We start from the raw sequence: 9,951 nt of genomic DNA, 5'->3' as shown, positions 1-9,951 counted from the left end.
AAAAAAAAAAAAAAAACCAACCAAACAAACAAACAAAAAAAAAAGAATCAAAAATAAGTATGGTGAGAAAGAGAATTTGGGGGACATAAGTGTCCTGACAACAACAGTCCCTACATTTTGGTTTTCTTCTGTCCCACACCAGGTGGCTCTTCTGCTATGAGACAGAACCTCTGAATTTTTCTTTTAACAACAGGCTTAGATTTAGAGGAGGAGAGAGCCACAATCCAACACTAAAACTAAATCCAGGTTTAGTTTTGAAGTGAGTCAGGACTACATAAAGACCACCTGATAACATGACTGTAGAGACCAGCAAAACAAATATTTTGAAAGGTATATGAATTTTTACCCTGCTGATAGTATATTATACCATTAGGCCAGATCATTCCTTTTCTTGGTAATTTTTTTTGGATAGTTCTCCCTTTTTTAGATGCTTATTTGTCCAAAGGTTTTTAAATTCCTCAAGATGGATGTTTTTATTTTCCTGGAAAGAAAAACAGAACCCTGCCCTGAACCTGATTGGGTGAGTTTTTCTTTTCAACAGGTCGAACCACCACATCGGTTATGAATTATCACTTCTCATAATCAATCAAACCAAACCTTTATTAATTTTGATCGTATTTGTAGCTTTTTTTCACCTGTGGAAACAAAAGCAAAACACTGTCCCCAATCTAACAAATATTGTTTCCATTCTGAGGTCAACAAATCTTGAACCCTGCTGTACGGCATAAGGACAAGGTGTGATGTGAAATGTAGCTTGACTACCCACATCAGCATGGGGGCCCTCACCAAGTATCTGATCTTGGGAAGCCTCAAAACCTCTAATCTTACCCTGTTCAAGGGCCTTAGCTTCTTTCCCACTGTTATAGCTTTCACACTGTAACTAACGACCATATTTTAATAGTGCTGAGACTAATTGCTTCCAGTCATTTGGGGTGATCCTATTCCTAGAAGATCAAGCATTTAAAAACTCTCTCACATATGCTCAATGTCTACCATTAGAATCCATTGCGCAGGCGGATCTCTGTGAGTTCGAGACCAGCCTGGTCTACAGAGCTAGTTCCAGGACAGGCTACAAAGCCACAGAGAAACCCTGTCTCGAAAAATAAAAGAATCCATTGCTTCCTTAATATCTCTCTCTTTTTTTTGTTTTTGTTTTTTTGTTTGTTTGTTTGGTTTTTTTTTTTTGATTTTTCGAGTCTCTCAAGTGCTGGGATTAAAGGGGTGCACTACCATGCTTGGCTTTTTTTTTATGTGTATGGGTGTTTTTTCTTTTTAAGATTTATTATTATGTATACAGCATTCTGCCTCCATGTATGCCCACACGCCAGAGGAGGGCACCAGATCTCATTATAGATGGTTATGAGCCACCATGTGGTTGCTGGGAATTGAACTCAGGACCTTTGAAGAGCAGGCAATGCTCTTAACCGCTGAGCCATCTCTCCAGCCCCAACTTGCTTATTTATTATGTATACAGTGTTCTGTCTGCATGTATGCCTGCAAGCCAGAAAAGGGCGCCAAATCTCATTACAGTTGGTGAGCCACCATGTGGTTGCTGGTAATTGAACTCAGGACACCGTCAATGCTCTTACCCGCTGAGCCATCTCTCCAGCCCTAGATTCTTGTTTTGATCATTCATATACGTGTCTAAAGTTTTTAACTTCTCTCTCAAGGCTGCCTTGTCTTCCTGAGTGACTATCTGTACAGCATGCAAATGACTTTCTAAATTCCTAATTCTTTCTAGTAATTTGTCATAACCTTTTTCAATTGCCTGTACTTTATCAGTCAATTTCTCATTGACATATTACAAAGTCTGTACCATCTTAGTCAGATTCCTATTTTTAGCACTGTTATCAAACCACTTTTTAAAGGATAAGATATGAATTACCGGATTAATAACAATTATATCTAGAAATGTATTCATCCCAGCTAGGCGGCATCTCTCTCGTAGCACTGCATCCATAGCAGAAATGAGGTCTCTAATTGCGTGAATGGTGATGTTAGACGCTATTGGCACGAAAATTTTATTTAATTATTTAAAATTATCAAATAATTTACCTCTGTTAAAATCTTTGTAAGATTGTTGTAGGTGTAATAATCTTAATTGACCAGCAGGCACGATATTTTATGATGTAATAACCATGTTTGGTCAGCAGATGTCACAGTTGTGGCGACAAAGAAGGCCCTGGAACTCTGCTCTGGTTTTTGTGGTCCCAAGTTTGACTGCCCTGTATTTCAGAGCAGAATTTAAACTACACAATTTTTATTTATTTATTTACTTATTTATTTATTTACTTATTTATTTATTTATTTATTATGCATACAATATTCTGTCTGTAGGCCAGAAGAGGGCACCAGACCTCATTACAGATGGTTGAGAGCCACCATGTGGTTGCCCCCCCCCAGCTTGTTAAACAACTTAGCACCGGTAACACCATTTTGCAAGGCTTGTACTGAATATTCAGGGTTTTAACAAAGGGCAGTTTAGAAGCTGCCAAAACGAGATAGAGACACCTATGGCTGGGCCGGGGGGAGGAACAAAGAAAGACACCCTGTCTGCCCTAGACAAGAGCCAAGGCAGCCCATATCTGAATTCTGGGGAACCAGGGACCTTGTCCTGACTTGAACTCGGCCATATTCAAACTGACCAATGAAAACCCTGTAACTATGCATCTCGCTTCTGTAACCGCGCTTCTGCTCCCTTTACCCTATAAAAACCCGCTACCCCAGCCTGACAGCCCGCCAGTCCTCCGAGAGACTTGGACGCCCCAGGTACCTGTGTATCTGAATAAACCTCTTGCTGTTTGCATCCGCACAAGTGGTCTAGCTGTTCCTTGGGAAGGGTCTCCCCAGACTGAAAGACACTCTCAGAGGGTCTTTCAGGAAGAGCAGGCAATGCTCTTATCCACTGAGCCATCTCTCCAGCCCCTACACAAACAATTTTGATGAGAAAGAGAGCCTCAGGCTCAGTGCGGAATGGCTCTGGAGTGTTGTGGGGCGAGGTAGGGAGGAGTCCGGCTGGGAGCGCTAGTTTCCTTCTGACCCCGGCCCCCGTGTACGCGAGCCGGACTTTTCCCGGCTTTTCCAGCCCTAGCCTGAGGCCCGAGGCCTGGGCCTCCTGAGTGGGGCGAGTGCGGAACCGTGCGTGCCCGGTAAAGAGTTGGCACTCCGGGCAAGCTGGCAGGGACGGGGAGGACGGGCGGGTGCGAGGGGAGTTCCGCAGCCGAGGGGCTGGCGCTCAGGAGGCCACGGGACGTGCGTGTACCGGGCGCCTAAGGCTGTGAGCGCCGGCCCTGCGGCAGCCTGCTAAAGTGGCACCGGATGAAGAAGGGAGCCAAAGGATTACTTTACCGTTTATATCAAGCAAAATCCGTGCTCAGCAACCACAAAAAAACAAGGAATGCGTCACCAGCAGCTCAGTCGCTACACTCACTCTCCGTTCTTGGACCGAAAGCGCCCGCGCATCCCTCCGCTCCGCCTTCCCAGTCAAAACTCCGCCCTTTGGACCAATCTCCTTCTTTTCATTGGCTAGCGGACCCGCGACGATTTCCGGTAACAAAGAACCACCCACGTGTTGGAGTAACAGAGGTTACAAGACTATTCATGGACGTTTTCTGACATTCCCAAATGCTAAAATTATATATGCCAATTGCCATCACCCCTTCCCCCATCAGACAGTATTTCTCTGTGTAAAATTGCAACCTTCTTGCATTTTGCTTTGCGGATCGGGATGATCTGCCTCTGCCTCCTGAATTAAAGGTGGGCGCCATCACTGCCCCCCCACCCCCGGCTTCACTTTTTTAATGGGGGAAAAAGGTTTATTCCGTTTTTTTTATGTGTGTGAGAATTTACCTGCATGCCTGTGTATCATGTGTGTATCATGTATGTACGGTACCCAAGGACGAAATAAGAAGAGGTGTGATTGGGTGGTGGTGTTCCTTTAATCCCAGCACTCAGGATGCAGAGGCAGGCAGATCTCCGTGAATTCGAGGCCAGTGGCCAGCCTGGTTTACAGCGCGAGTACCAGTTATACTCCATAGCTACTGAGAAACCCTGTATTGAAAGACCAAAAAAAAAAAAAAAAAGCAGAAGAGATCAGATCCAGATCCCGTGGAACTGGAATTGCAGTTATGAATGGCTGAATGGCTGTGAGTCATCATTTGGGCTCTGAAAACAGAACTTGGGTCTTCTTCAAGAGCAATAAATGTTCTTAAATGCTAGTGAGCTCTCCAGCTCTTCTAAAGTCTTTTAAGGAAGTTCTAGCTCAGCCTGATCATAGTAGAGGTTTTATTTCTTCAGCCCGTCCTGGAACTCACTCTGTAGACCAGGCTGACCTTGAACTCAGCAGAGATCCCAGTGCCTGTTTCTCCCGAGTGCAAGGATTAAAGGCGTGCACCACCACTGCCAGGCTTGAGGTTGTTTTTAAATTCTGTTTCTTCACGTCTCCACCTCCGAAGTGCTAAGATTGTAAATGGGTATGTGCCACTATTCTGGCTTTTTTTTCCCTCTTCGGCGGGAGGCCAGGGGGGTTATTTTGGCTTAGTTTCTTTTCTTTCTTACATATTTATTTTTTCATTTTAAAAATTTTTATTTATATTTATTTCATATATTATAGGACCCAGCCATGATAAGCTCAAAAGAGGCCTGAGTCTCATTAGTTTACCCTTGTTCCAAGAAAGACCACAAACTGGGACCACCCAGGCACCACCCAGGAACAGACCATCCAAAGGAAATTCCTAATGTACCAACCATTGTAGATAGGATCACCTGCCAGCACACACCTATCACTGTTCACCAGGACACCCCTAGACAAATGTCAGCCAATCAGGGGTCCTGAATCTTAGAAATCTCTCACCCCAACCTTTGCTATTATAAAAACCCAACCCCAACTGACCTCGAGGCTCGCCAATGCCAATCACTCCAATATGTTGGACACACAAGAGTCTGAATTCAAACCTGAATAAGAATAAAGGCTCTTTGCTTTTACGTATGGGACTCAGTCTTCTAGTTCATTTTTGGGGGACTCTGTGATCTGGGTGTAACATATGTATAGGAAGTTTTGCTGGCATGTATGTTTGAATGTATGTATGTATGTATGTGCAATGAATGTGCAGTTCCTTAGGAGGCCAGAAGATGGTGTCAGATCATAGGTTCTAGAACTAGATTTACAGACAGCCATTAGCTGCTCCATTGGCTCTGGGAACCAAACCTGGATCTTCTGAAAAAAATAAGAGCTCTTCATTGCCGAGTCATTTTGCTGGCCTAATGGTTTTCAACCTGTGGGGTGTAATCCCACAGGGGTCACATAGCATATATTCTGCATGCCAGATATTTACATTACAAAATCTAACAGTAGCAAAATTACAGTTATAAAGTAGCAATGAAATAATTTTATAGATGAGGTCACCATAACATTAGAAACTGTATTAAGGGTCACAGCATTAGGAAGGTTGAGAACCACTGCTCTTTTTTTTTTTTGTTTGTTTTTTTGTTTTTTTGTTTTTTTTCGAGACAGGGTTTCTCTGTGGCTTTGGAGCCTGTCCTGGAACTAGCTCTTGTAGACCAGGCTGGTCTCGAACTCACAGAGATCTGCCTGCCTCTGCCTCTGCCCCCCGAGTGCTGGGATTAAAGGCGTGTGCCACCACTGCCAGGCTTTCTTTCTTGTTTTTTTATGTGGGTTTTTTTTCTTTGTTTTTTTTTTTTTTTTTTTTTTTTTTTTGTTTTTTTTCGAGACAGGGTTTCTCTGTGGCTTTGGAGCCTGTCCTGGAACTAGCTCTGTAGACCAGGCTGGTCTCGAACTCACAGAGATCCACCTGCCTCTGCCTCCCGAGTGCTGGGATTAAAGGCGTGCACCACCACCGCCCTGTTTTTTTGCTTTTTTGATACAGTCTCTCTGTGTAGCTCTGACTGTCCTGGAACTGACTTTGTAGACTAGACTAACCTCAAACTCACAGAAATTTGCCTGCCTCTGCCTCCCAAGTGATGGGACTAAAGGTGTGTGCCACCACCACCAGGACTTTTCTTGGTTTTTCGAGACAGTGTTTCTCTGTATAACAGTCCTGGCTCTCCTAGGACTCACTCTGTAGACCAGGCTGGCCTTGAACTCACATTGCTCTCCCTGCCTCTGCCTCCAGAGTGCTGGGATTAGAGGCGTGCACCACCACCATCTGGTGGAATTATATTGACTTCTCTAAATTCATTTCCTAGCTCCAGCATTAGGGGTTGAAACTAGTGCTAGTTCCATACAAGATACGAGTTCCACCACAAAGATACACCTCTAACCTTTTGTTTGTTTGTTTGGTTTTCTCTGTAGCTTTGGATCCTGTCCCGGAATTAGCTATTGCAGACCAGGCTGGTCTTTAACTCACAGAGATCAACCTGCCTTTGCCTCCCAAGTGCTAAGATTAAAGGTGTGAGCCACCACTGCCCATCCGATCTCTAGCCTTTTAAACTGTTTAAAAATATTTTTAGATTTATTTATTTCATTTTGTGTATATGAATGTTTTTCTTGCATATATGTTCATGCACCACATGTGTTTCTTGTGACCTTAGAGGTCAGAAGTGACTTCTTTTCAAGAAAACCTGGGTTTGAGTCCCAGCACCCACATAGTGGCTCACAACTGTCTGTAAATCCATATTTAGGAGATCTAGCACATTCTTCTGGCTTTTGTGGTCAGGAACACAGTACACATACATGCAGACAGAATACCCATACACAAAATAATATAATAAAAAAAATTAAAGTTTGTATGATTCTTGAACTCCTTCATAACCAGAGTTCTCAGTATTCAAAACTGTACGGGAATCTGTACACGACCTGTTTGTCTTCTTCACCTGACCGACGATCCTAGGTTAGAAAAGCAGAACTGAGGGACTAACCCTGGTGTGTGTTCTGACAAGTATGCCTTAGCCTCATGCCCCAGAAAACTGTCTAATTAAAGATCAGGAAAACCAAGAACTCATGTTTCACTTTGAGATAACTTTGATGTTTTTGGCCAGAGCATCACTTCTCCCCCAGGATAATCATACCTCTTTTTGCAGCTGGGTGCTACAAGACTCTATGAAAAGCAAAAAACACTGTTAGGTATAATTTGCTACATGAAATTGAGGGCTGCTTACTGCTGATTCTTCTTTTGTTTTGAGACAGAGTCTCTTAGGCTAGCCTTGAACTCATGGCGATCTTCCTGCCCTAGCCTTCCAAACTACGGGCATGAGCCACCAACCCTGGCTCTAGTCAGTTGTTTTTTAAAGCCTCTTCCCTAGGGTGGTTGGTGGTCAAAGGTCACATTTTGCTCATTTACCATTTGGGGATTTAGTACAGTGCCAGGAATGGGGAGTGCTGAAATTATATTTGTGAAGAAGTGGAAAGCAAAGTAGTGGGTATAACGAGGTGCTGTAAGTCACGCTGGCAGGGCCACCTTTGCCTTGGTGTCACTTCCCTATAGGACCCTAAAGGCACTGGCAGGGCCGGATCCAGACATGGGAAAGAGAGACTTCTGCCCTGGGCAGGAGCAGGAGCACAGGCAGGCGTGCTTTCCGTGGGCTGCTCTCTTCTGTTTGGTTTGTTTTAAGGCAGAGTCTCACTGTGAGGCCCTAGCTGTCCTGGAACCACAATACTTCTCACGAGTACGTTTGGTCTAGTAGGTAGCTCAGCTACGCGTGTGCATAAACTGAGAAATGGTTCTCCTGTGACCTGGGAGGTCAGGGCCTTCAACTAAACGTACTGTAGGAGGGCCACACATGGAATGAGAGACTTAGACAACTAAGTCAGCTGGATCAATCCTGGTGAACAAGCTGTCACAGCTGACGTGGTCACACTCCTCACAGGGCTTTTCTGGTTCTCCCTGGCACACCAACAGGACACAGAGTTGTCTCTTCACGGCTGGTTTAGTCAGCAGTGCTAGAACAGCCACGGAATACCTCGACTTACCAGTTATTAACCGCTCTGCTCTGAAAACAGTAACCCCCTGGTGTTTGCTACTGTCCCCTGCCCTACATCCTGCCTCTATAGAAAGGGTGAGAAAGTTAACACTGCCTTGGGAGATTCCGATTCATCAGTAATTCCCATCTCAGTGAACAGGCTTTGAGTGTATTAGGTGCTCCATACTCCGACAGATGCACAAATACACAACACAAGGTGGGTTCAGAAAGTGTCAGTGGCAGACACAAACTGCTATTTTTCCTTTCCAACAGTTAAAAAACCTGTTTTGGATACCTGCTTTCATTTCTGACCTAAAATATTTCTGACAGGTTAAAATGTAACCCAATTAGGCACAGCAAGTTACAACTCAAAATGTGTGACATCCTTCATCAAGAGCCATCAGTGCCTGAGCATTTTATTGATTTGTCCGCTACCCCACCCCCGCACCCCTGCCAAAACACAACAACAAAACCATACTCAAAACTTTCTTTGTTGAAATAAGATTTCTGATTAACATACAGGGATGTATTTACTAAAGAGAATTGCAGATAAATCACATACTATCCGTCTAGTTAGTTGCCTATTAATGGAATAGATCCATTTGTAAAGTTTTATATATCAAAAAAAAAGCTTTGAATTTGATCAGGCTTTTTTTTAACCACTTCTTAAAAGGCGGCATTTAATTTCAGCTCTATTCAACATTAAAAAGCTGATGCATTAGACAGTTTCCCAAAACATTTCCATTTGCACAGCGACACCGAACACAGCTGAGTATTTTAGTTTCGAGACAAGGTCCCGCTGTGGAGGGCATGCTGGCCTCGAAACGCGCCACCACTCGCCGGAAGGGGAAAACAACGCGGAGATGAAGGACCCTCCGAGTCATAACAAGATCAAAGCACAAGGGCGCTACCGAGCAAACTTCACCCCCAGAGCTTTGCGAAGCAGGCCCCGCCTACTGTGTGCGCATGCCCCCCGGAGGATGTCCCTCACATGACTCGCCTGTGCTGTTCACGTGACGTTGCTCCGGAGGCGGGGGCCCTCGGCCAAGATGGCGGCCTACCTGCAGTGGCGGCGATTCGTTTTCTTCGAGAAGGAGCTGGTGAAGGAGCCGCTGGGTAATGATGGGGCCGCTCCCGGGGCCGCGCCGGCCTCTGGATCGTCTGCTTCCAAGTTCCTTTGCCTCCCTCCTGGCATCACTGTCTGTGACTCTGGCCGCGGGAGCCTGGTCTTTGGAGATATCCTTCTCGTGGAGTTGTCCCTTTCCTCCGCGGAAGCCCGAAGAGATTCCTCCACCTGGAATGGAATCTGTCCGTGGTGCTTTGTGCCCTCGCAGTTAGATGCGATCCCAGACCTCTTCCGTGGTCTGCTGGGAAAAACAAGGAAGTCCATTTTCTAACTTGTCAACCGAGCAGTTCTGGGCAAGTCATTCAACATTCGCTTCAGTTTCCTTTTCTGTGAAACGATTGTTAATGCCAATTTGACAAGGTTAAGCTCAGTCCCCTCCCAAACAGATGCTACTTGCCTAGGATGTGTGTATAAGGTGTTGGCTGTCCTGACTGATACTGTAGGAAAGGAGACAAATGAGACAAGGAGTTTGTTTGCTTTGTTCACAAGTTATTTGGGGGAAAGGCCTTGGAGTTGTTAAAGAGGTTATGTGCACGTTCGTTGACATCTAGATTCTGTTGTAAGTACAGTCAGCCCTCAGGTGACGTCTGAAGCCACAGGTTGTGACAAGTGACGTGGTTACTACTTTTTCCTGTAGAGATGTTCCTCAACTTATGATGGGGTTACATCCAGGTGAATCCATCATAAATGGAAAGTATTACAAGCCAAAAATGCGTTTAGCATTCCTAGTCTACCAGTGTAAATAGCAACACAGTACTCAGTACTTTATCAGTTTTCCCTTCTGACTCCATTGCTGACGGGAAGTTAGACCTGCTCAGCACCACAAGAGAGTATCTTTTTATTTATTTATTTATTTATTTATTTATTTATTTATTTATTTTTTGGTTTTTCGAGACAGGGTTTCTCTG

At 44.5% G+C, this 9,951-nt stretch overlaps 1 protein-coding gene across 1 annotated transcript in view; it reads left to right on the top strand.

Moving 5' to 3' along the window:
- Positions 1 to 8,952: 8,952 nt before the first annotated feature.
- Vps11 (VPS11, CORVET/HOPS core subunit) overlaps positions 8,953 to 9,951 on the top strand; it is a 17,558-nt gene continuing 16,559 nt past the window's right edge. Inside the window, exon 1 of the mRNA XM_005347180.3 lies at positions 8,953 to 9,153. Within this exon, the coding sequence (XP_005347237.1) occupies positions 8,967 to 9,153 (187 nt within the window). The 5' untranslated portion in view covers positions 8,953 to 8,966. The remainder of the gene's footprint in view (positions 9,154 to 9,951) is intronic.

This window comes from Microtus ochrogaster, chromosome 5, assembly GCF_000317375.1.
Source record: "Microtus ochrogaster isolate Prairie Vole_2 chromosome 5, MicOch1.0, whole genome shotgun sequence".
NCBI lineage: Eukaryota > Metazoa > Chordata > Mammalia > Rodentia > Cricetidae > Microtus > Microtus ochrogaster.
This window is presented reverse-complemented; position numbering and strand designations above follow the sequence as displayed.